We start from the raw sequence: 27,221 nt of genomic DNA, 5'->3' as shown, positions 1-27,221 counted from the left end.
CAGTTTCAAGCACTTGGATGAGGAACGTTATGTTAACTACCTCCAGCTGACACGTCTCAGCAGGTCAGACGTGAGCAGGAGCGCACAGTAACCGGGTGCTGACCCTGGCTTCGCAGGGTGGGAGCCACAGGACTGGTCCAGCTCGCGGTCCTTGGGGCTGGCCTCGGGCGCTTGTGTGCGTCCGAAGGGTAGTGCGTGCAAAGCCCGCTCCCCCACCTGCTGGTGCGTTGGAAAGGGCCCTGCCTGGAGAAAATCAAAGCAGACAGGGAAGTGGAAGGAATAAAAACTGACTTTTTCGAGGTTCTCAGACAGTTTGGGTGCAAAAGAAGTAGAGCTATTGCAATACTTTTTCTTTGTTGGGTGCAGCATAACAGAGGAAGCGGGGAATGGCGGAGGCTAGGAGCTGGAAAAAGCCAGCTCTTAGTGCGATTCTTCATAAACTGGCATAATACACAAAGGTTTATTGTTAGCATTTTCATACGAGTAGGATTGAAATAATTTATTGCGTTCTATCAGTATGAGTCATTTCAAATGATAAGCACTGCCGTATTGATTCTATAAAATGTAACGCCGAAAAGGGAAAAGTTTGACATTTATTTATTGTCAAGGACTATTGGAAATTCTTATGTTTTGCTACTCTCCAGCCTCAGGACTAGTCTTAAGAGAAGAATTTTTTTTTCTCTCATACAATATAGGTAATGATTTTGAATGAGGTGCTGTGTTTATTTTAGCAAAATCTATTCCTAAAAGTGGGAGGACTACAAGAGAGGAATAAATATTGAGATACAGAGTTCCTATTCAATAGCAAAACAGAACTATTTTACACCAACTGTGTGTTGGGACAAAAAAAAATGTATTAAAATAAGGCAGATGGGACAACTCATCTGAGGCAGGTTTATGGAATGAATATGCTGGAAGAATTAGCACAGGAGTCTTAAATAAATCATCTGCACTTAATATGTTTTTGTATTCCAACTGGTAATCACGCAGACAACACGATCCTCCAGCACTTGCGTGCTTAGAAGTCAAGGTTAGCATTCCAGATCAAAAGCTGGACGCCTTTTTAAAGCAGTTGGCATTTTGAGAAGGACTTATCTTGGGAACCACAGCTTATGCAAAACACTCAAGCAACGGATGTTTGTTGTGGAGATGAAGATAGGGGGTCTTCTTTAGGTACTAACGTTAAGCAATTGCCTCTGCAAGGAACAGTTTCCCTGTTTGGGGGTAGCAGAGGCCCCCACCAGGCAAGTGGCTGTACACCTTCACTTCTGCTTTTCAGTAAGGATTGGGGAATTCAGCACCTTGCAAGAAACGGCAATGTTTAGGGAACTGTAGTGTCACGTTTCACTATAATTTGCTGCAAAGCTGCAAAATCATTCCTTTAGTAAATTGTAGTTGGAGAATTATCTAAGCATACTTAAATAGAAGTTTTTGATACTGTAAGCATATTGAACTATTTTCTGCAACCTACTTATCGGGGGTTTTATCCAAAACACATTAACAAAATTTATGCCTTCATTAAGCTATGCACCACAATGCACAATGCATCACAAGCACATCTTGACAAAGAATATATGTTTTGCTTTGACAAACAAGGATATAAAAGGCAAATATTGCAATAGGAAAATATGACATGGTTTGCTAAAGGCCATGTTTTTCAAAAGGTAGTTATCATAACTGTTTGTTTAATGCTGACAACATGCTTGCTGCTCTATAAGAGCAAATAAAAATCAGATTTTAAGATGTCTCAGCCAATGTAACAAAGAAGAGGCAGGACAGAAAGGAATGAAATATTAAAACAGGTAATTTGAACTATTACTGTGAACTTGCAATTTTATGGCTATTGTAAAAGAAATGAGTTTCCAAAAGGGATTCAGTGTAGAGAGGTATAAATTTGGTGAGATGGAATCAAGAGGATCTGAAGAACAGTTTTCAAACTAGGTCGTTTCTGGTATTTTGCTCAGCAATGGTCACACCATGTAGCAGGCACTAGGTTTAGAATACTTTTCCTGAAACCTACCCTCTTGGAACACCATGTAACTTCTTGAAATAATACTTACATCTCCTAAAATTAATGTTATGAGAGAGATGTTGCAAAGGCTGAACCCCAACACCATCAGATCGTTTTCCTTTATCACTCACAGATATCATGTTTAGCCTTCATCTGGAAAAAAACTACACAATAATGAGGTAAATGGCAACTTATTTTTTCCCTTTTTTAAAATGTGCGTCATATAAAATATGGGATGGAATTTAAATCTGTTATGGCTTGCAAGAAAGCTATGAAAGGTAGCAGGAATCTGAAATAACAGCGGAAACCAATGGGCATGCAAGTTAAAGAAAGGCTGAGAGGGCAGGGAGACAAATTCCCTGCATTTCCATGAGATGCGCCAAAGTGCATAACAGAAAACTAGGAAGAAAGCTCAGGTCAGGCGTAAACAAAGACCAGTTCTCCCTGGCCTTGCCCAAAGGAGGCAGGAGGGGCTGGACCCAGCAGCTCCGGAGCAGAGCGGCTGCGGGAGCTGTCACGGCGAGCACTTGGCAGGGAAACGTGGCCCTTAGGTGAGGGGCTGAAATGTTGCCTTCTCCTGGTGCCCCGCTCACCCCAGCCCAATGCGATACTAAGGTTTCCCTATAGCAAACTGATTCCTGAGCCTATGCTTTCCTTTTTGGTGGCAAAGCTCTCCTCTCCCCCCTGCTCCCCATGTGCCCTATGTGCAGGGCATAGACATATGCCCCGCGGACGGGCGAGGAGGAGGAGGGGGGATGACACGGTGGCAGGGCTCATATTGCTGCCAAAGACACAGCCGTCTAAAGCCATCCCCTCCTTTCCAGCAAGCTAAGCAAGATGCCGCTGTCAGTTTTGCAAGGCACCTTTCAATGGGGCGGGAGGGTAACCTGGACCATCCTCAGATCAAACAGCTAAAGATACCCTGGGAGCAAAACCTGGGCCTGACAACCACCCGTGGTACCAAGCGGGCAGGTTGGCAGTTGGCTTAGGCTGAGCCAAGGCTGCGTTGTCCTTGGCGGAAATGGCCCTGTCCTGCCAGTGCCCCCTTCCCTGCATGTGCCTCTCGTGTCCCTTAGTCAGACTGTGTGGGTAATGTGGCGGTTTCTACCTGATCTGGCAAACAGGCACTATTCCTCTGCGTTGGGATGGACGAATCACTGCTGCGAGCAGATGTGTTTACTCTCAGAGCCCCAATACCTAAGCACAACCAGTGGGAGCATTCCTGCCCTGCGGGCTGTGTTAGGGCCTAGTGATAGCCCATAACCAACATCCTTTTGGCAAGCAGTGAAGGACGCACAAAAGTAGCCCAGGTGTCCTAGGCGATGCAGCCTTTCCCTTGTTTTTCATACCCTCGACCAGCAGGAGCTCACCCCAGTCCCTGTATGGGTGACTGCCGGCATCAGGGAGCACCCTACAAAGTTCACAGGTGCGTATGCAGCAAGTCCTATCATGCTCTTCCTCATATTTCAGAGGGTCCCAGGTCATGGAGCCATTTGGAGACCAGCTCCAGAGGGAGGTGGCTACCCCAAATGCTGCCTACCGAGAGGAAGAGGGGGTCTTTGAGCAGAATTGCACTGACTGCCCAGCTCCTCCTCCAAACGGCGATCAATCCCAGGATGCTCCACGAAAAATTAGTGCTTATCTGAGGCAGCGTCGACGCCCAAGAGATGTACTCACACTATTTAATTTTAGGCATCCAACATATGTGCTCTGACTACCCTTCTGAACACCTCCCCCTCGCTCTCCCCACTAACTCCGCAGGGAGCTCAGGCTCCCAGACTTGGCTCTGCAGCGCTATCTCCCTCTGTTAAAGCCCAAAGTGGCCCAAAATACTCAGCCCGCACAATTGCACAATCCGTGACTCCGCTTTTCTGAGTCACGCTCAAAGGGCAGGAGCTGATGGCTGGTGCCTGAAGCAGAACGCCCTCACGGGTTTTGCTGCGGCTGAGGCAGCCCCTGCCGCCCTGCACACGAGTGGGAGGAGTGGAGGGAGGACGAGGCACCCCAGCACCGCGTACCACCGTCGCGCGTTTGCTGCCATTTGTTCTCTGCCCCGTGCGTTTGGACAGACCACTTCCCCGCCGAACAGCAAGACTCGGACTGCCGTTAGCGCTGAAGGAAGTGGCATGGGGAGCCTCGAGGCGAGGCACGTTATAACGAAGGAACAGAGAACAAAATAACAAGACTAGCAAAACAACGCTGTTAGTCTTTTCCGTGACTTGTTTAGCTCCTGCTTTATTCTCTAATAAGATGCGATCTGTCTTACAACTGCAAAGTGCTTCAAATCTTATCCTGTAGAGACACTATATTTTATTAAGCTTGTGAGAAGGATGAGGCACACCAGAGAGTAAGAAAGAGGACTGTTTGTTTAGTGGATTATAGGAGCAAATTATTGAGTGTTAACACACACAGCATCTTTGTGTGGTTGATCTCTCCACGTATCTGGTTTAGTGTCAGCTACTGGCAAAAAAGATGAAAAGGGAATCTATGTTATAGAGAGCCACAGGGAAATAAAAAGAAAATAAAAATGTCTTCATAATCTGTGAATTGTTTTTTTATTAGTACGATAAAGAAGTTCTAAGAGTGTTCTATTCATAATAAAAATGTTAAAAGTAACTGATGGAGAGTTCAAACTCAAATTTTACTGCTCTCACAGACAGTAAAATAAAGGTTTACAAAACCTAAAGACTATAGAAATATTTTTTGGATGAAAGTGTTACTGAGAGACAATTTTTGGTTTGGATTTTGTAAGAACTAAAAAATGATATCAAACCTGATTTATAAGAATAGTGTATCTGATTAATCTGATCTTTCTGAACTGAATGAAAGGAGGCAGTAAGACAACATGAGAAATAATGAAGAAGATACTGACTTGAAAAAATACTACTGAATTTCAAAAATCAAACGCTCCAGATTTGTTAATACAAAAAAGGCAAACTGAGTTAGCTACGAATGTTTCTGGTTGTCCCGTGATGCCTGAGCACGTGCTTTCTCCCTGTCGGCACGCACACCAAAGGAAGGGCTCAGCCACTGCACAGCAACGCAGATGCAAGGAATCGGCCCGGCTGGGCAACTGGGAGTGAAAGACTGCAGCGGTTCAGTTCCCCTCACTCTGTGCTCGCCAGTGATTCTAGTCCCTGGAAAAAAACCTGCTTCTCTGAGTGTTTCGTTATCCTGTGCTTCATTACATTCAGTGTACATTTTGGACAATGCCAGCCTGCGGAAAAAGATCCATATCACGTGTTCTTACAAGGACAGTCTCCCTTCCCTCTGCAAAATCTTTGCTTGAGCTTAATTCCCTTTGCAGAATGACTTGACTTGTGTTCCGATTTAAAGATCAAATCCTGGTATTTTTCTTTGCTACATTGATCGTGCTGATTTTCAAACCGGGTATTGTAGAACCTGAATTTTGTTCTTGTTCTCCTTCACTCCAATTTATTGCATATTCCCTGCTGCTATAAGTTGCTATATGACAATTTACACCCAGGCAGAATCTGTTTCCTTGGTTCTGAAACAGAATCAGACCCAGCCCAAACAGTCTTGCCTTTTATTTCTCTCATCAGCACAAACCTCTCATTCCCCTCGTGGGACCTCCCCTTTCCCTCATCTGGGACATTTAACACTCCGGGTTTTTTCCAGCATGACTTCGGAATCATTCTGTTTACTTAGAGCAAAGAAAATCAAGACATAGCCAGAATCAGACCTTCAGTTTCTGATTCGGTTTCATCCTGAAAGTAGACTTTGCATGAACAACAGCCATTTCAGTAAATCCAGCTAGCTTCTTCAGAGTCATCTCTGCCTAGAGCAGCAGCTGGAAAGGCCAGGCGTGCTGCTCTCAGAGCTCCTCATGCACACCAGAACTGGAAGACACTCAGAACAGCACAGAGCTTTTCAGTGAGCTCAGTCACTGTGAAAAAACAGACATCCAGACTGACCGGGAGGAGATGTGTCAGAAGGCTGAATATGCATTCCTTTTGCATACAAAATCAAAACGCAGAGGCTGCGTGTTTGGAACGAACATGATTTGGGAGACAAGGCCCACACAACCACACTGGAGTTTTAGCACTTGAAGTTTAACCTTTTGCTCATCAGACTTAAAGACAAAAATAATAAAAAGGAGCAGTGTCACAAGTGATCTAACAATTTCCTATTAAAAAAGCAATGAATTCAGCAGCCAAAGAAAACTTGGATTTATTGTTCCATGTCACTTCTGCAGTATAAAATAAATACCGGCATTCCGTACCTGACTGATAAAATGTTGTATAGAAAGTGCCTGGGCCATTGTTTTGAGAGCTCCCTTTCAAAAAAAACCCTGCAAATTGGAAATAGAGACAAAACTTGTGACATCAGAGACTGCTTATAAATACTCTTTCTGCTCAGTAGCATTCTCAGATTAACAGTACTGGTGGAAGCAAACCGTCATTGACCTATGTTCTTGAAACGCAGAGAAGAACAATGATTAAATTGGTGATGGTTTTTGCAATGCTCAAGGAGCACAGTAACTCCAAAAATACTCAGGAGATCCAAAATACTTCAGCTAACTTAACTGAGTTCATGCTGGTATAAGAGATTAACATCTTCTTCATAGTTAGGCAGGGCAGGCTGGAATTAATCTTGCTGCGCATTATAAAAATCTGAATCCACATCATAACTTTACACGTTGAAAAATTAACAGAAGCAATATTGCAGTTGAGCACAAGAACGATTTCGCTACCAGTGGCACCCTGCTGACAACTATTTACAGCCTGTCTTGAGAGTATTGATTCACTCCCACAACCTGAACTGTGGCTTTACAGAACGTTTTTTAAGAAAAAGAAGAGAAAAAAATCTTTTCCTTCTGTATTAGTTATTTGATAACCATTTGATTTGGAACCACTCGGGCACGTACTGTAGCAGTATAACCTCTACGGATGGGACAGCTGCCAAGCAGAAAATATACAGTCTCTCCATCTCCCCTTTTCACGCTCACTGCCTGATAACTGTAGGCTGCCTTATTATAAAAACTAACAGTCTTTGCAGCGTAGGTGGCTTCAGACAAATAGAACAATGACAAATAACACGTCTGAGAACTGAACAACAGGCTCGTCTGATGGCATAAGCCACGCTAAAGGATGATTCAGGAGCTCGTTTGGGTTCCTTTTCTCTTTCTCCAGATTTCTAAACTACTCGTTGTCAGACTCCTTATGACAAACTGAAAAGGCCAATGCTCTATGTAGGCTGACTTTCTGTTCAGTTACTAGGTGACTTCTCCCAGGCTGGCATCTACTGGAGCTCACTGTAGTTTCTGTCCAGGGCTTATAACTGGATTCATTTTATCACTGTGTTCTTGGGTCTTTCTCCTATATGGAAAAGCAAGAGAGGCAGAGTCTGTGCCAGAGCCTGGGGAGCAGGCTGCACAGCCGAGGGTGGAGACTCGGGAGCTTACACAGCCAAAGACTTTGATTTTCTCTTGATCTGAAACTTGAGCCGTAGCAAAAAAAAAAAAAAAAAAAAAAAAGAAAGGGAATTGGGATCAGAGATTGTTACTGATATTTTAGACTCACTTTGCACTAATGGGAAAGTCTCTCAACAGGACAGTCCAATGGAGGAGGAAACCATGCACCACCATTAACAATGCTGCTTCAGTGGGCTAATCTATCCCTGCGGATATCCCTGCGGAAAGGACCGGATTGTGATAAACATTAGTGACAAAATAAAGAGCCAATCCAGTGAAGTTAGATGACTTGCAGCAGTATAAGTAATCAGACCTAACAGCAACTTATATGAAGGATTTCTTCTTGGAAGGAGACAGTGAAAGGCAGCAAACAGTATGTGGATGCTGACTCTGAACACAGGTTGCAGCTGCAGCCCATTTCCAAAGCTCTAACCTCCAGCAGCAAAAGCAAACATCCAATGCTCAAGTCTACATAGTTGCCAGGAGAAAAAAAACTGCAGAAAATTCAACACACGATCTTGCAAGCCTAACAGTCCAGAGATAATACTTCTTCTGTAACTGCCGTTTCCAGTTCTGCCCATTTTCCTTCCACCTTCCTCTCTAAGAAGTCAGTTGCTTAAGATCAAATGTTGCTAGTCAAATATCTCAATTGACTTCAAAAAATAAATAAACAAAGCACAAAATACGCCTGCAATCAGCCACGACATGCCCACGCACAGTTTCTCCAGAAAGGTTCAGGAGCTCTGGAACATGGCCTGCTGAGTAATACCATCTGAAAAGGGGCATTTTGGCATTGTGCATACACAGAATGACCACCAGCAATCTTGCGTCAGGGTATCCTTTTGCTGTATGTACCGAAGTGAGGAGCCCTGATGAGCAAAAGGGAAATGTACAGCTGAAGAAATCCCAATGGCAAGACTTCTGGTGTAGTCTGAGGTTTTTCCTGTAAATGGGTTTTTTTCCTGTGCTTGAAGTTAAAACCAAATGCTCTTCTACAGAACAATAGTAGTCTCAGCAAAAGTGTTTTGTTAAAATAGAAAAAAAAAGACCAAAAACAAAGCCCTTTAAAACTTTTTGAAGAACAGAGGAAATCTAACAGACCTAAGAGCTCTGCTTTTCTTTTCCCTTAATTATTCTTGGCTAGCTGTCTTAACGCTCACTTTTTATTTATTGATAACTGTTTTGAACTCCTGGGAGCTCATGTGTCAAACCATATACTCTGTCATATCCAGTCAATTAGTTTACATTGTCTGACTACTTGCCATAGCACTTAATACTTGTGGGACCTAACACAATTATCTTCTATGATGGGGAAGTCTTAGAGCAGTCGGTGGGAGCCACTGAATGAACGACTGCAGGAGTACAGTGTTTGCTCTGCCTTGTATTTGCCAAGTGTCAGGGCACAAAACACCCTCCCCCTAAAAACCCCAAACCAAAAAAAACTCAGCAACCCACCATGAATAGGCAGATCCTTTCTTCCTTCTCTAAAGCACAAAATGGTTGAAAAAGACTAAGAGCCACGACTTATCATTCACACAGGTGTGGAGTACGGATTTCCCAAGTGTGGAACGTTGTCCGGCATCTGTAGCCTATAGGCTGTAAATCAGAAATGTTCCACTCGGTAGCACTGGTCGTGGTTTTTCAAGGGTGCTCCTCAGTGGCTGTATTTTGCTCTCAGAAAGGACATTTATGAAGTGCCCACTGCATTTCAACAGAAGCAAATTCTGTTCACCACCAAATACTTATGAAAAATATCACAAGCTAAAGGACAAAAGTATTTCTCACAAAGTAAAGTCATTACTACTATTTTATTTCACTACTCTATTTTTATTACTATTACTACTGTGTTATTTCACATAAAATATAAGCCTACATTAGTCATGTCTGGTGACTAAAAAAAGTAAAATGAACAAGATTGTAGTGGCAAACTGATAACAATTATTAGATAATTTGATATTTATTTCTAATTCATCTAGAAATGTACTGCCAGGCTTCTAGGGTAAACACTATTGTATTGTCAGAGCTAACAAGGTAAGAAACATCACTGCATAGGGAAAGGAATATAAATGTCCCTTTCCTAATACTTTTGAAAGTTTCTGAAGAGCAACGCATTTTATAACACTACATGCCTAGCCCACGCTTGTAAATATGGCAAGTAATTTCAGGTGTTATGGTACACTTACGGGCATTAGAGTACACGAACACCTCTAAACAAGATCACTGCAAATGCTACATTAATTTCCCAGTCTAAGTACAGATAAAACTGCAGGGTTACTGCAGTCAGATAGCTAGCTTTGAGGCACCACCAAAAAACTTTATGGATAGCTTGGCAACTTTCCACATGTTACAGATTTTCAAACGTGACACTAAATTCAAATATACTGACCAAAGGCAAGTTCTTTTTTACCTCTGACCTGAATAGGGCTCACAATCCAGGGCACACAGCTTTATGTATGTTAAAAGATGAAAACACATCCTCTTAATCATACCATCTTATTTTAAAATAGCTTTTGAAGGTATTGTTTTAATAAAGGTAGCTGTGATGATTACATACAAGGCACAGGAAAAGCCTGTCTTTAAATGACTGCAGCCAATGTCATTTACAAGAAATGAATTTGGCCCAGGGCGGGTTATGAAGAGGACTTTAAATTATATTAAGGTGCTTATTGCCAGGAAAGCTCCTCTCTTTAAATCATTTTTAAAATAAATTTCCACTTCTCTCTCCCCAAGACAATAAGCAAATGTGGCTGATCTGAAGTTTATAGTCTGCAAATGCTACTGACTCATTAAAAAGGCAATTAGATACTATCTGAGTCAAAAATGAAAAAAGACTGAGACAGATTTAATGCAGAGTGTTAAATCTGTCTGCACAAGCACATAGCCCTGAGAATACTCTGATCATATTGCGGTCATGAAAAACAGGTAGTATTATAAAACTTTCAAAAGATTTTCTAATATTCCATTTTTTTCTAGCTACAGCAACTAAATGCATTACTTATAGTACGACTGCAATAATAAAACAACCCTGCAATATATTACTTATAACAATGTATGCAGGCTTAATGCAAAATCATACAGCAAATGGCAGTACAATAACTGGATATTGGTAAGCAGAGCCACATTCTTCCCACACTGCAGCACAGAAGGGAAGTCCTTTAGGTTCGTTTCTGCACGTCTCTGATCCCATTAGCATTCTGCCAGCTCACTCCTGAGCAGTCTACAGTAAACACGCAATGCAGAAAAGAAGCCAAGAAGGCAGAGTCGACAGTGACTTATGGAAAACAATTAGGTCTCCTTACAGTTTTTATATCTCTGAGAACTGTATAATTTTTACTCTGTTAAAATACCATGGGTATACAGTAGATCAGAAGGAAAATATTCACAGAATCACAGAATCACAGAGTCATCTTGTTTTTTCACATGCAATCCAGATGTATATGGTTGTTGTCCTAAAACAATCAAACAGACCAGTAGTTGTCTCTTTTTTTGCATCTGGTCTCATTCTCTCAGGTTAAAGTGAAACACTATTGCTGCTTCAGCTACCTCTGCATCCTCCTCTGTCTATGCTGGATAGCTACGCAAAGACTGCTGTTTGACACCCTTCCCTCCTTGGTTCTATCATGCTGAACACGTTTTATTTCAGTCTTATTTTTTACACAGGAGAACACCCCTGTCATCATCAGAAAGAGCCTGTGAAACAGAATTGATTCCCTATTGGGAAAAAAAGAAAAAAGAAAAAAAAAAGAAATCAAGTCCTTCAGCAACACCATAGATAATGTTAGTCTGACTGAAGATCTAGCCAGGTCATACAGACTGGCAACAGAAAATTCTTCTATCTCAACTCTGACCATAAATACAAATATATTTTCTTCCTGGACACACTTCTGCCTTATAGAGACTATCTAGTGTACCTGGGAAGCATCCACACTTGAGTTGTTCAGCTGTCTTCATCGAGGCTCGGACTATGCTTTTCTGAATTTGTGCCCATGGATTCATTTTGATAAGACAGCAGTGAAAAAAGATGGAAAAAGAATGATAAAATATCTTCCAGAAACATTTCTAAAAAAAGATGAACAGATTCCTTAAAAGCTTTCTTAGATATCATTAATAGTAACAGCCTTCATGGCTTAGTTTGCATGACTAGAGACCAATGATTTTGGCCATGCTTCTGTTTCTCCACAGTCAGAAATCGCATAAGCGATGATCTTTCATGTTTCAATGCTTCTTCCTCCTTGGGCTGTGATTGTCTGGCAGCAGTGGTGAGGGATGGGCAGAAGTAAGAGCAAGTCAAGTACTACCACTCCTGCCCCTGGAAAGCAAGATTACTCTACCTGGCCTTGGACAGAGCAATCGTTTACATCCTAAGCACTTGGCTCACTGCAGAACTGCGATTCCACCAGCAGGAGTACTGGAGATAGTTACTCTTTGTCCTCCTGTTTCATCCTGGCATTATCTAAGACGTTCCATCTGAACCTGAGAAAAAACTTCTTCACTGTGAGGGTGACAGAACATTGGAACAGGTTGCCCAGAGAGGTGGTGGAGTCTCCTTCCCTGGAGATATTCAAAACCCGTCTGGATGTGATCCTGGGCAATATGCTCTAGGTGACCCTGCTTGAACAGGGAGGTTGGACTAGATGATCTCCAGAGGTCCCTTCCAACCTAAACGATTCTGTGATTCTGTGATTCTGTGATCCTGTGAAGACAGCGGCAACAGTAGTTGTCCAAGGACACAAGCTGCTCCAGTTTCGGGTGGTAGAACGGCTGCTGGCAGTGCAGCCTCAGGCAGATTAGCAAAGGCCTTACAGCTCCTGCTCTCCTCACTGAAAGAAGAGGGCTCTCTACTAAAGTCACCTTATAACCAGCTGCCACACGGATGTAAGTGGCCAGCTTCCTAGCTTTGCAATACCTCAAGAAGTAAGTGAAATCTGCTCTCTGAAGAAGTAAGGGACATCTGTGACAATGAAGATCCAGTCCTTCATAGAGGACTATGAAGACTAGCATAGACCTGCAGTGACCTATATAAGAATGATTCTAACTTGGGCAGTCTAGGTTTTCAACTAAGCATCTCCAGTGTGTTCCCAATGCAGAGAAAAAAAAAGGGTATCTGATCACAGTATTTAGGGTCTTCTTAACCTGCCACATCTGGCAAATGTAAATAAAAACAAACTGGAAAAATTAGAAGCTGCTATCATTTTTAAGAAACTGTGGTAATACTGGAAAACCTATTTCAAAACAAAGTCAAACTTTTCCTTCAGCTACTAGACTGACTCCAGAGCATGACACATTTCTTTGGTTGTTTTCCATTCCTCTTTACTTTCTCTGTGTTTCATACGCTCTGGAATCTATTTGATTGAGCTCTCCATTCCTGAGGAAGGATCAACAAGTTCTTCATTTATGGTATATTCCCTAAGTTCATTGCATTCTTTTGCTTTTTAAATCTACGCCACGTGTTAAGAGTTCACCCACTGCAAATAACATTGGTTATGTCTTATTTCCAGAAATCACTTGTAGCACCCACTCTGCTCTGTCAGCGACTGACGTCCATAACCAGAGCTTTCAAGGCTGAATATAAAATGAAAGCCTCTCCAGTCAAATCATTGCTAGACCTCTTCTGGAAATAGTACCAGGAACTGCACGAAGAATACTGATGTAGAGAGCTACTTTCTGTGTTGGTTTGCCAGCTTATCAATTCTCATTATTGTACAATAAAGGAAATAACAATCTGGTACTGTGGGACAGCATACCAACTTGTCCTCCCATTAACAATGGATTTGTAGCAATAAGTCAATTTACTTCAGCAGCATTCATCCAGCTATTAGTCCCACAGCAGAGTCTGGATTCCCAGTTTACAGGAGAGGTCATTTGAAATAGCTTTTTTTTTTTAACCATCTTTCACAGAGCTCAATATTGAATTGCTTATTGATGAGCTGCACTGTCTTAGTACTACATCACTAGGCTAAATGAAAACACAGCCCTCGTGACTGAGTGAAGGCCTTTACTGGAAAAATACTGGAACAAAAAGGGAAATCTGTAGGGGAAAAAAGTGACTATCTACTCACTATAAGTGGACTTCAAATGATAGAGTAAGCTGGGGGAAAATATACAAGCAAACAAAACTTAGTGGAGCACAATAGACTAAACTTATTCCAAGTACAACTCCAACCAGCTGGCCAGTGTCTGCTTGTCAAAATTTGTTTAATGGGGAAAGAAAGAAACGTTATAAAACGTGTTCTAGAATGTAGAGCACATATTTTTCATGTGGATGAATCAGGATGTCTTGTAGATAACAAGATAAATTACTTGTTATTGCAACTTCAGTATAAAGCTATTATCCTTACCATTTTTGCGAAGTCCCCCTTAACCCCTCCCTTTTTATTTGAAAGCGTTCTGTAAATACCCAATCTGCTATTTTCTTGCGATCACAACTAAGAGGGGTTTGAGGGATTTTTGGGCATATATACAGGATACATGTGTATACATGTATGGTTGCTCCTGGTCTAGAATAAAAGCCTGCAATATCTGTACAAGCTTTTGCTTAACTGTTCTGCATAAGATTTGGGTGTCTTATTCCTAGTCACTACCTCGGAAATTCATTTGTTTTAATGTAGTTGCCTATAGCAGGCTGTAAAGTAGCTTTTATGAAGCCAATAATGCAGATATAATACTTGAGGAATTCCTTTTGGTTTGGTTATATTTATTTTTCCAAACATTTTGTTTGAGAGAAAACGAGATTGTTATCTGCTGTTTCCTTATTTTTTTGCAGGAAAGCAAAGGGTTGTTGACTTCCTCTCCCCTCCCTTCCTTCCTTCTTTCTGAAGGTACTGTACTCATCTGAAAAAAAGAGAACGGAATGATTGTTCCTGTTCTCTTTCTTAAGTCATCTGAAACACTGTCCCTGCTAATTTTCTAAGTTTACTGCAATCTCTACGCAGGGGGAGAGAGAGAGAAAGAGATTACCAACATGAGAGCAGGTAGAGAGTTTAGGGCAAGATTCCTTCCAGCTTCAGCAACTGGTAAGTTAAGTAAAAATGCTTTTATGGTTAACTCTTTAGATTTGCAATATATATGCTTTTATATTCAGAAAAGGCATTTATCAGATACACATTTAAATGGTAAAAAGATAACCATATGCATTGACAAGTAGTATATTTATGGTATAGATATCTATGGTTGGGTTTTTGGATACTAGTAATAACAGTATGCAATTTAACCAGTGCAGACAAGACAAGAATGTTTTCCAGTGAGACTGATAAAATTCATAACGTAATATGCTGTGAATTTTGCGTATAGAATTTCACTTACCAGCATCTTCTTACAGGCTTCACTAACTTTACCCTGAATGTTTCAGCAAGCTTCACTGGGCCACTGCTGAAATAAAGAAAGAAGCTGTGTCATGCAAATTGATGTATTTCATATATCATCTGCCTATTGAACTTTGCACCAACCTACCAACCTGTGCTGCAGTGGGAGAAGAGTTACTAGGTGTTTTTTTTTTTCTTTAAATGGTATTGTGTTTATGATTGCACGTGTGTTTATCTCTACTCATCTGTGTATTTGACTAGCCTGGAAACAGTGACATTTAAGACATGCTAAGGTAGTTCCAGGTTCTCACTTGGAAAAAAAAAAAGACAAAAGTTCACACTGTATAGTATGCAACCAAAGTTGATTACCAGCATTAGTTAACAGAATGGACCAAAATGTTATTTACTGTCTGTACTGTTGCAGATACCCATTATATCTTCTAGGCATAAACATATCCTAACTATCAGAAAAGGCGCATACTATGGGTGGTTGAACACAAGAGTATATTTCACACACTTGACGAGAAACCTCCCCAACACTTTTATAAAAGCAGAATGCAGAGGGGTGGAAGAATTAGAACAGGTCATCATTTCTCTACAGGAGAAATGATCATCTTGATCATTTGAAGATCAGCTTGATTATCTCCTGGACTGATACTTGCTTCAAGCTGCAGCTCTGCAGAGTGCTGGCTGCCCTGCAAGAAGCCCAGAGCCCGGCCGGGCAGCTCCAAGCGGCGGTCAGGCGGCGCAGGGGCCGGCAGGCAGCCCCAGCTGCCCCCGGCCCGCTCCCACCAGGGCACCTGGGCTGGACCCCTGCCCCCCCAGCCCTCTGCCCTGACCCACTCGCTGAGCAAGCCATCTGCCCAGACTTTCCCCTGCTGACTGGTACCTTTCTAAAAGCTTTTCCGTAGGAAGGAGTGATCTACTCCAAACGCAGCCCAGTTTCTGGGTAAGTTGTAGATTCCCTTTGCTTTAAGAGCAGCAGATGGATTCTGTTAAAAGAGAGGAACCACTTTCTACAACTCTGTAGTTTAATGTTGCAACTCAGTCAAGTCTGGTACAAAGTATTAGGTCTACCTGAGGATATTTACCTACAAAAAGTTTTCTGCTAACAGCCAGAAAATGCCAGATGTTGCCATGAAAACCATTCGTCTGTATCTTTCACGCGGGTTTATGCTTTACTTAATGACTGATTCAAACTAAATTTGGACAGCTATTTGAAAGTTGTGTGTCACACCTCTAGAAACCCACTTTTTACTTCAAGTGAGAAACCAAGAAGTCTTTTAAAAATTTGAAAATATTTAAGCTCTGTCTTTGAAAGTCACTAAATGACTCCATTGTGGCATTTTGCTCAAACGGCAAAGCATTCATCAGGATTGTAGTTACCTACAAGTTTTGATCTGGTTAGTGCAGAAGTTCAGTTAACCATTTAGATAAGAGCCAGTTGCAGCACTTAGGTAGAGACTTATAGATACTAAAGATTTTAAGATACTAAACATCAATTCATTCTTTATTTAGACCATGTATATGATAGCTTCTTTCTCCAAGAGACTGTAAAAAGGAGGAGATAGTCTGAATATATAAATAACAATATATGTGCTCATATTCATGGTACGCAGAGAAAAGCAGTACATGCTTTTTCTAAACCCACTCCCTAACAATGCACATGCAGAAAACACATTTTTAAAACAGTGTTTAAGGGTTTGGTAGTAAAAGCAGACCTTGAATGTTGAACTTCATTCTTGGACTTGACCTTTCAGTTTCATTTTTCCTTCGAATAATTCTTTTTTTTGCACTCATTTGGAATTTATTTGTTTTCACATTGTATGTTTTATTACTAGGATAATGGTAACAGGGTTTAATAGAATGGTAATTTGTGGCACAACTAACATCTCACTAGGGAGGTCAGGAAGAGGAGATTTTTGGCTGATGTGTTACCCTTATCTCACATTGCTGAGATATTTACAAGCAGAAAAGGGTATATTCTGATGTCAGATTTGAGTACAGATTCACTACCAGCTTATGGCACAAATTGAACGTGAAATGAGTTTTCAGTTATTCACTTCAATGTTATTAAAAAAATAAAATTAATGGATGCCATAAACCAGGAACAGAGAGAGATGTCCTTGTCTATTTTGCTTAAAAACTTATTACTGCTATCTCTAAAAGCCATCTTTATATATATATAGCATACAGAAGTAAAAGGTCAGGCTGTATACGCACTTCTGGTTGTTTAGTATTGGCTATCATTTTCCCAAAGGCTTATCTGAATCTATTATTTCCATTTGCTTTGTTCTGAATTATGACAAAACAAATTATAGACAGATTTTGCTTCTGTTCTGAAAAATAAAATCAAAACTATACCAGTTATGTTGAGGATGATATGGAGATCATTTGTAGCACATGGAAATCCAGAGTTAATGGATCTGATCCAAAAAGCACAGAAAGCAATAGAAATCTTTCGGTAAATGTCAGATGTCTTTCTATACTTAGGATCAGCTTCTTCAGTGGTGAAAACTGATTTACAGCTGTTGAGAATCTGAGTTTTGGATACTGATACTAGAGTGGAGTTACATTCCCACTAGCATTTCTAATACAGTTTTTCATCTATGGGAGAATTTAATCTTTGAATTTTAATGAGTCTCTTACTGTTGTTTGCTCATTCTTTCAAACAAACACGTTGATACAAGCCTTGCCTTAGGACTGCCTGGAATATAAAGCAGATACTGGGAGACAGAGAGGTACCATATACATTCAGCAGATGCACAGATCAGCATGTCTTTTAGATGCCATTTCTAGTGGTGCCAGATAGATACGCCAGTATTTAGAAACCAGTATTTGGAATGGGGGAAGCGTAGATGTCTGAATCATATTAACGCAAGACAAGCGTCATACAGAAGAGTACTGATTACCTTGGATAGAGCTTATATTGCTTTCAGTCTTTGATATTGCAAAGCCTCGATGATGTAGAAAGACTTCTATATGAATGGACTGTTCCACTCACCAGACATGTCAGCAGAATTTTATCCCAAGAATCAAAAGCAGTAAATATTGCATAATGTGATAGGGTTTGGGGGCTATGATGGTTCAAGGATATAAGTCAGGGAAGGGTTTGCAAGGAAAAATAGCCTTTTGTTAGTTGGTCAGAAACTATGCAGTTTCTGAGCACTAACGTATGTTCAACAGTAGCAATTGATTTAATGAAAAAAACTACTCCTTCCAACAGATGTTGCAAGTGCATGGTAGGCTGCTACAGATAGTAGTAATATTATTCATTTATTTGCTGGACTAACAATTTTATACCCCAACCAAATATTTAAAATTAGCCAAAAGTCAAAACCAGATGAACATTTTCTTCTCAATGCAGCAGTTATTATTATTATGTGTTCTTATTTCCCATCCCGGAAGACCACTGAAAAGGAAAGAATATCAGCTCGGAGAAGAAAGAATTATATTGGGAAAAATAATGTAAAGCCTTTAAAAAGAAAAAAGCAAGGCAAAAAAAAAGTTAGTCTGAAAAAAAGATGACTCAGAGTTACGCTTTTTCTTGTTGAAAAGCTGATATTCTGAAACTAAAAATACAGCTCTCCGCTGCTGTGAAAGTTGCGGTGGAATTTTAGGGATGATATTCAGCTTCTCATCCAACCAAGAGGTCGAAGTTAATATTCAGCAGTTATTTAAAACACATATTGAACTCCATGCAGGACGACTGATTTTGCTTTATATCTATTCGGCAAGGATCAATCTTTCTTGTTGGGCTTATAAAATACTAACGATCCAAGGAGAAATATTACTTAATCTTTGTTTTAGCTCCAACTAAATTTAATACCTTTGTGACTTGGTTTTATAAACAAATGGGTTTTACACTAGTGTTACCCTGATCTCGATAAGAAAAATAAAGCATGTTCCTTCTAAGCCAACACTACTTAGTGTATTAGAAAGATTTCCAATGACAATGGAAACAATTATGCTAGGTAATCATATAGTAAAAGAAGATATTTTCATGCTCTGAAGGTTACTGACAGAAATTATGTGAATACTTGCCTAAATGGCAATTTGCACTTTTTTACTGTCCCTCCTTATTTCCTGCTTCACAAGCTAGAAAGACACATTGTTAATTATCTGAATTGAGGAGGAATTCTTACTTTTTCTCCCCTTCCTCTCCAACTATGAAAACTAAGACACCAACACATTCTTCTTACACTTTGTGGATATGCATGAATTTATGTGTATGAATTTTGGTTTGGTCTAAAGAAACCACAAAACCTTAGGTAGGATAAAAAGTATGTTTCCTGAAAACCTATATTCCACTTGTCAATATTCATAAAAATTAAAATCGAAAATATCCAGCTTTCCAGTTGCTTATAGTTATTAGAAACATACGAATTTGGGAAAAACACTGAGAAATGCAAATAAATGTTCATTGAATCTGAGGGTTCATAACATTCAATCAGAAAAATCTACACGGTAAGCCGAGCATCATACATTGATAACATCACTTTTCTCTAACTAACTAGAGTTAGTAGTCCTTCCTGATAGCAAGCAGGCATTAATTATACAGTTCTCCGTTCAGGGGCCTGATGAAGAATATAAACCCCCTAATTTCTCTGCATAGAAAGAGTTTGACAGCATGGTGTTCCCAGTGTGGAGGAACCAAGAGAAGCAGGGGTAGCAGCTCTAGGATGGGAGCAAACTGCTTTGTTCCTTTTTTGAACAGTTTAGTCTTCCCTCGCTGGAGACTGGGTTCTCCCAAAAGCAGCAAGTGGGTCAGCTGGAGTGATAAGATGACTCCAGCCTTCCTCTTCACTAGTTGGTTACTATTCCCCAGCTGTGCAAAAGTCACTTATGCTTTAGCCTTCTGTGGTCAGAGCTGCAATGTAATTATTGGACTCCTTTGCAGAAATGAAAGAAAGACCTACTATTTTTTGGAGGGCTCATTGCTGGGCCTGTTACTACACTGGAAATAAGTGGTTAAAATCCAAAGGTTTTCTAGGGTCTTTCTAAATTGGAAGAGGCTATGCTCCTGCATCCAATATGCTAGGTTTAAACCAAACTTAAACATACCTGGTCTAAAGATACCAGAGATAAATATATTATGGAATACAGTCACTATACCAGGTTTAGTCATCCTTCTGAGGTGCTTTCTAAGGCAAGTATCCCCTTGGTGTTTTGGTCTCAGATGAAAATTATTAGGAAGTATTATCTGAAAGGATGTGTCTTTCACAAAACACTTCCAGATAGCAGGATATTTTTCTACCTGTCTCCTTTTTCTTATAAGTATTTAGAATAAAAGCATAATGAAAATAGTAACAGGAGGTGAAAAGGAAAGTGATGACCTCTTTTTAGAGCATCCCTTAGCTTCTAAAGAACTGTTTGAACCATCTAGTGGGCCTCAGCTCACACTGAGCTGGTTCCCCGTGCAGATTTCTGAAGCCATGAAGAGTCTCCTGTATTCAGCCTAAGTTTACTGTCCTGTCAGAGGAATCACAGAAAACTACAAAGAACTGCCTGAGCAAGTAAGTTGTCAACAGTGTGCTCTTAGGTTTACCAGAAACTAAAAACATTCATCTATAAAGGTGCAGAAAGATAACATTCTTCTGCAGCACCACAGCAGGGAATCACAACAGCATGAGTATTATCAGACAGTTTTTCTGCAAAACACTCACCTCAGAATATGAAATCACCACGGTTCCCAGAACCAGTATATGCCTGGAGGTAGCATTAAATCAAGATGCTATGGACACAGTCCCACACATCAGAGAAATGGTGCTGACAGCTCCCTCCTCCATACCTCTCTTCCTCTGCCAAAAAAATCAAAATATTAATTAAAGCCTTTAGACCCCAAATACAGTAATTTCTTCTTTCCTGTGCCACGTGAGGGGAAACCATGTTAAGCTTAAATCACAGGTAAAGAAATGCAATTGAATAGAAATCACAGGAGTCTATAGGCAAAGACTCAGGACTCGGGATTCCCTCTGCTGACCCCGTGCCCCGACCATAGCGCAGCGTTCCCTGCCGTTCCTCTCCAAAACCAAACAATTTCTATCAAATCTTCCAGGCTTTTGTACATGGGACTTGGCATTTTTCTGGGTAAAATCTCTGAATGGAATGAGTTTTTTGTTATTTATTTGGGTGGAGATTTTTGATAGGAAAGGGACATACAAAGTGTCTTTTACACAACTGTTTTATATTGCTGGTTGGGCATTCTTAAACATGCGGTAGAATCAGTGATTTGATTTTTTTTTGTTTCGTTTTTCTTAGAACTAAAACGGTAATTGAGTTAGTGTCCAAAATAGGCCTCTGGCATCACTAACAGTGAAAGGTTGTTTTTGCAGAGGGTTGAGAAATGTTCAGAATTCCAGATTTCAAAAAATGTTGAGTTTCTTCCTTCTATTTTTTCCTCAAAAAATAATTTCTTATTTGTTGTAGCTCTAGTCCCTATTCCCGTGTCTGCTGATGACGCTTGGCTAAGTCTGAGCTGCCATTCCCATTCCGTAGGCTGGTTTATTGAATTCAGTGAAACTGGCATTTTAAATTTGTTTCAGTTTAAAATAATTAACCTCAAGAATTTCTCCCTGTTAGTTAATTTACATAGAGGTTTGTTTTCCAAGTGCTTAAAAGCTCGGAAGCCATATAAAATTTTTGTGCATTTCAGATTTCTTTTATTTGTAGCGACTAACTAGCACTTATTTTTAGGACCTTCTGCAAGTTAGCAAAATAATTAAGTGCTATATGCAGGATGCATTTTGGGGGTCAGAGAGGGAAAGTATTTGTTTCTCTTACTATTCAGTCAATGACAGGATTCAAGTTTGGCATCACAGGGGAAGGGCAAAGCCAGAGCGGAAGTTATCTTAAATTACTTCCTTGCAGGCATTTCATACGATCAGTCAAAAATACCATTTCAAGCTGGAACTAAATAATTAAGTACATTGCTCTTTAACAAAATAAAATAAATTGCTTAAAAAATGAACCCCTTCACTGGAATGCTATTGAGAGATAAATATGAAGGTGATCTTTTTCTCAATAATAAATAAATATTTTAGTTCAGCCCAGTCTGAATGCTTTAACACAGATTTTATGCTCTGGCAGTCTGGAAAGCAGAGCTCCCTAACCATAATGCAGACATAGCAAAAGCAGTTTCCTCCCAGGGCTCAATAACTTTGCCTGAAGAGCTTCTCTCACTGTGCTTGAATCTTAGGTTTTCTCCTGCTGTTTGAGTGCCAGTGGGAATAAACCCAGCAGTGCCCTAGGAAAAGCACTGCCATCGCTAGCTCCTCTGCTGTGGGCTGTTGAACTTTTTGTCCAGAGGGAAATGGCTTAGTCACTACTGAGCCAGCTTAACTGCAAGTGAGTAATAGAGGTTAACAGCGATTAATTTGTCTTTGCAGCTAAGCAGCTTTTCTAGCAAGAAGTCTCAGACCTCAGCCTTGTATTCCTAACTGACGTTATACAGAACCAAGTTTACTTATATTTCCTAAACATTGCTAGGAAAGCATCATCTGGTAACAACTTCTAAGGAACCGGGACAGCAAGATAGATGTTGGCAGACCCTTTTTTTCCTAATTCTGCCAATTTCTGGATGAAATCCTCTTCTTTCAGTTCTTGTGGTATAGAACACATCTTACCGCAACACACGACACCTACCATTTCAGCAACCTTCAATTTCACTATGAGTTTTGAACTGTGTGAACCAAAGAATTCAAAGTAAACTAAAAACAAAAAGCAAAATCTTGGTCCTGCTGAAAACTAGCAATACTCCCCATGTCAAAATAAAACTAGAGTTTCATTAAATATCTAATCTCTCTTTGGAGACCTTCTATGAAAACTCTCCCATGGAATCGTCCTCTCCTCTGCCCTTCTCCAAGCATATGCACATATTTTACTTGACACTTTCTTTTTTGAGGTATGTGTTGCTTTATATATACTTTGTTCAGGGGGTGCAATTGCTTTCTCATACGTTAATTGCTAACGATCTGGGAGCATGCTAGTGGGCTGGCTTGAAGAACCAAGGTGCCCCTCAGCTACCCTTTAAGATAACAAAGAGCTGGGAGGAGACCAGACCATCTCTCTGGCCTCCAAAGAGGGGCTACAGTAGGAAGGAAAACTCAATCTATTTCCTTTTTAAAGGTCATGAATGCCAGTGAAAGGTTTACTTTCAAAACAACACCCCAGGCAGGGCAGTATGAGGGTTATGGAAGGGTATCCTTGTTTGTTCTAATTCTGGAGGTTCTGCAAAGCTCCGTTATTTGTTTAAAAATAATACTACCACATGTCTCAAAAATCCTCTCGCCTCACTTCACTGTATGCTGTTTAATGGTTGCGCTTTGGAGGTGGAAAGACTCTGCCCAAAGTGTTCTTTCAAAGACTCTGCACTATGTAAGTATTGTTATTTTACTACCAGATCCCTCCTTACATCTATATCATTGATTTTTTCTTCTGTTCACCCTCTGTCTTGTAATATCTGGAAGGAGAGAAAAACAAATTCCTAAAACTGCATTAGTCTAATCTGATAATTTTCCAGAGGAAAAAATATTTAATACATGGGATTCCTGTGGTGCCAAATATACACTATTTTAAATTGCAGTGGCAGATATGGAAGTAGACAGGAAACAGGGATGGAGTGATAGGACTTCTATAAACAGTGATTAAAGGGACTCTGCATACTTTATAAAGGCAGGGGCAGATTCATGGTTCCAGGCTCTGACAGGAGAGCTCTTTATCCACTTAAGAAAAGGAAGAAATGTATCTTATTGACATCACTTTATAATCCCAGATCCTGTTCTCAGCTACACCCCAGCTTCCCCGTAATGATTCCAGTAGAGCAAGGTGGATGATACCAGGAACAGAACAAGGACAGTTACTTAGGATGAACTGCTGCCATTGTTTAACTGAGCCACTACATCAGATGGCAGGACTCATCGTTATTTCTAATCAGGGCAGGATGAGGTTGCATTTCCACCTGATCTGCTGGTACCAGTTCAGCTTGCACGTTTGAAGTTCTGATACTGTATGTGCTCTGGATGTCACCAACCCAGCTGATCTGGTCTTGTCAGCCCTGAAGTCTGGGCAGGGTCTGGAAACTCAGTATAGCTATGCCAAAACGCTCCTGGGGACCCAGTCCTGCAAGCATATATATATGAAGCTGAATGGCATCCAATGCAGTGCAAAACATAACAGCCACAAAGTAAGAGACTTTAATTCATTTCCCCCTTCTCCTGAGGGATTCAAACCCATATCTCTAGTGGCTTAAGAGCATGCCCTCACTAGAGCCCAAGGCAGTGGATAACCCTGCTCTCCTTCAGCTAAAGCCGGGCCATCATGCAGCCAAGAACACAAGTGCCAAGGAGCCTAAAGGAAAGCAAGCAAACCAAAGTTAGATGGAGTAGTTAGAGGCTGTAGATTCAGCTCACTCTAGACAAAGGTCTGGTCCCTCCTCCGGATGTTGCTTCTGTAGGTTTATTGAAAAGTCTCAAGTTAAAGGTGCTTCACCCTCCTGAGTGATTGTATTTATTTCTAGGTTACAGAGTCAGGCTCCTCTCAGTTTACTCTCCCTGGTAACCCTTTCTCAGTAGTGTTGAAGCTTCAGAAGGGACTCAGCATCTAGTACGGGCGAGTGCAATCTGCTAAGGGACTTTGTTAGGACTGGAACATCCTCAGCCGAAACTCAGACCTATACGCACAGCCAGGACGACACTTTTCAGAATTCAATCTATGTTTTCTTTTCAAAATGAACAAAACTAGTCCAGGATACCTAAGACAATTTCTTATTGATGTAAATACGAAAGCGCCTTCCAAAAGGGCTGAATACCTCCAATTTTTTAGCCTGCTTAAGACAACAGTCCACTACCCACAGGAGATGATCAGACTTCAAACCCCCAAAGCTTTTATTTAGAGTATGAATGTAGTTAGTTTTCTTGTTTGGTTAAAAAAAAAAAGGCAGTTACTGTACATTAAAAAACCAACCATAAAGACTGAGCAGTTCAAGGTTCTCAGCAAAGACAATCCTGTTTTACAGTGGCAAAAGATCAGTTTCTAAAGAAGGCAGAAGGGGAGGCAGGGCAGAGTCAGCCCTGCGGGGAGTGGGAGAGAGATGGAAAGCAGGGCAGTGAGGAAGTAGTGAGATTTCAGGGGGCTGTGCATGAGTGAAACGGCTTAGAGTAAACACAAGTTTCAGGGGACTTTAAGGAGAGGAAACAGAAGGGTTTCAGGGTGAGGTAGATTGGGAAGCATGTAGATGGGCGTCTCTCCTCCCTCTGCTCCTCCACAGTACAGCTTTCACTGCCCTGGCTCCTCTCCTAATCTCTGGAGGTACAAGACCTGTCCATCACAGCATTCAAAGATACCTCGCTTCCCCAGGACACAGCTGCCTATCTGCACACACCTCTCCTTGGATTTTTATATAACCTGCCTTTTATACAAGTCTATCCTTCATGGAAGAAAAAAAAATCAGAAGACTACATCTTTGGCTCAGGAAACCTCTGAGCCACAGACAACGGGAGGTCTGAGGACCAGTGTGGAAAGTTAACCTCTTGCCTGGTTCTTGTATTCTGCTCAAGGCCTCCACTCGTAGCCTGTCAGAGACACTGTCTTGGGTAAGATAAATGACAAGCCTGAGCTGATAAGGCTGGTTTTACATCCTTCTGCACCTTATCGGCAGCACCTGTTCAGGCTGCACCTAACAGATTGCTGGGGAGAAAGAGAGAGGCAAGAGGCTGGACCGGAGCCTACGATGCTGTGGGAAGAGATGGGGTAGGCCAGCAGTGTGGACCCAGAGGCAGAGACCTGCCAGCAAATGGTTCTCCTCTTCCTCCCCAGCCTGAAGTAGCCTTGAATTCCCTGTTGGTAGTGGAGAACCCGGGAGGCGGAGGTGTTCAGCGAAAGACACATAATCCTTGTCCTCTTTGAAACCGCAAGGCCAGATTGCGTGCTGTACTTTGCAGGCTCCCTCCATACGGAGTTGTGATTTGGGGTGAGTCTGCATAAAGAGCTAACATTTCAGAGCCTCTGGCACCTAGACTTCCTAGGGGTTTCAAAGAGGACTCCTACAGTGACACATCAATATCCGGGTTAACTGTTGTGTTGCTGATCATTTTAGTGGATAGAATAGGGAAGCAGAGAGGGAGTGAACCACAGATAGAACAGAGAAGTGAAGAGGGAAGGAAACATAAGACAAGAACTAAGAAACTCACGAAGAGGAAGAAAAAAAAGAGAGAGAAAGGAGCAGAAGGAGAAATAAAGAGCCAAAAAGCAGCAAGCCTAAACTGCATTCCAATATATATTGAAATCACTAGAAATGGTTCATGAGGGCAAAATAGTATTAAGGGCAATACTAATAAGGACTTACTGCAGATGTTCGCTGTGATCTCCACCCAACCATCTTGTTAAGAAACATAAAAACAAGTGATAAAAGAGGGACAGCGAACTGTTTTGCTAAACTGAGGACAGAGCATTCGTACTGGAGGGAAGAAAACATTCTACAGCTACTCGACTGCACTGCCAGGCAATTGTCTTTAAACCTATTCAATGTCACACTGCAAAAGTAAATTATGCCATGACCCTCTCTATAAACACATCTGATGCAGTCAGTAGTGCCCCGAGTTTGTTAGGGCAGGTGGTGAGACAGCTCCAGACTTTCAAGAAAGGAAATCTCAGAGTCTGGTTTAACATTTCCAATAATTATCAAAACAAAAAGGATTTCTAAGTTATGCAAAAGTGACTGTGCATTCATTTTGATATTCTTTTAAGAATTCTCTCCACTACAAGAAAAAACAAAATATACTCCTGTAAAAGTGCTTATAGCATCTTGCTCCCTGAAAACTGTGTAGAAAAAGAAGTTTCACATATATTCAGGATGACCCCAAAAGCAAGATAACTCTATAGAGAGTGTAGGTAAGTGGGTGTGTTTTCCCAGACATCTGTATCTCCTATAAAACAAAACTGGATGGAAGTTAAAATGTTAAAACTTGGGAATAGCAAAAATGAGGCTCATACAATGCAGGGGGAAGGTATTTCTCCTGCAAAGCTTTCTTAGGGAAGACCCATTTCTTCATATTGGTATAATCTCCCAGATCATACAATTGCAGCTATACTACTATAAGAAGTCCTTAGAGCATAAGGAATATCCAAAATGCTTAAACTTTGAGCATGAAGCAAGGAAAGTATGTGTTTAAAACAGACACAAAGGAAAAAAAAGATATATTTGAAAGTTCGTTGTTTGTTGCAACTGTTTTACTGTGTCACGTTAAGCTGTTAAGATTTTTTAATCAGTTAAGCTTACTAGGTGTATAATTATACATTTTCCATTAAGTTTGCCTACAAAGTTTACCATTTGTTAACATATTGTCCCAGGATATCAGGTATTTCTTTCCATATGTGTACAATAAATTTGTCAAAAGTATCAAATTATGGTCATGGCTCAGACGGGCTTATGTCTCATTGGACAACAAAACCCATAACAAATTACATGGAAAACCAT

General features: G+C 40.9%; 2 protein-coding genes across 7 annotated transcripts in view; one reads left to right on the top strand and one right to left on the bottom strand.

The window, feature by feature from the left end:
• The window catches only part of PTCD2 (pentatricopeptide repeat domain 2), a 106,101-nt gene that overhangs the window by 8,497 nt on the left and 70,383 nt on the right, over positions 1 to 27,221 (bottom strand). Inside the window, exons 11-12 of one of the 2 annotated variants that reach the window (XR_011138089.1) lie at positions 20,413 to 20,547; positions 14,748 to 14,813 (exon numbers count right to left, since the gene is read on the bottom strand). Coding sequence is in view for 1 of the 2 variants with exons in the window: in XM_068928883.1 (XP_068784984.1) it covers positions 20,473 to 20,547 (75 nt within the window). In the remaining variant the exon portion in view is untranslated. Of the gene's footprint in view, positions 1 to 14,747; positions 14,814 to 20,395; positions 20,548 to 27,221 lie in introns of those variants that run through there. The other variant, XM_068928883.1, reaches the window with a different exon arrangement.
• The window catches only part of LOC104152920 (zinc finger protein 366), a 36,276-nt gene continuing 23,323 nt past the window's right edge, over positions 14,269 to 27,221 (top strand). Inside the window, exons 1-2 of one of the 5 annotated variants that reach the window (XM_068928874.1) lie at positions 14,298 to 14,458; positions 14,794 to 14,927. Coding sequence is in view for 1 of the 5 variants with exons in the window: in XM_009688510.2 (XP_009686805.1) it covers positions 14,407 to 14,458 (52 nt within the window). In the remaining 4 variants the exon portion in view is untranslated. Of the gene's footprint in view, positions 14,459 to 14,793; positions 14,928 to 20,047; positions 20,263 to 22,032; positions 22,094 to 27,221 lie in introns of those variants that run through there. The other 4 variants (XM_009688510.2, XM_009688512.2, XM_068928873.1 and 1 more) reach the window with 4 other exon arrangements.

The sequence above is a fragment of the Struthio camelus genome, chromosome Z, assembly GCF_040807025.1.
Source record: "Struthio camelus isolate bStrCam1 chromosome Z, bStrCam1.hap1, whole genome shotgun sequence".
NCBI lineage: Eukaryota > Metazoa > Chordata > Aves > Struthioniformes > Struthionidae > Struthio > Struthio camelus.
This window is presented reverse-complemented; position numbering and strand designations above follow the sequence as displayed.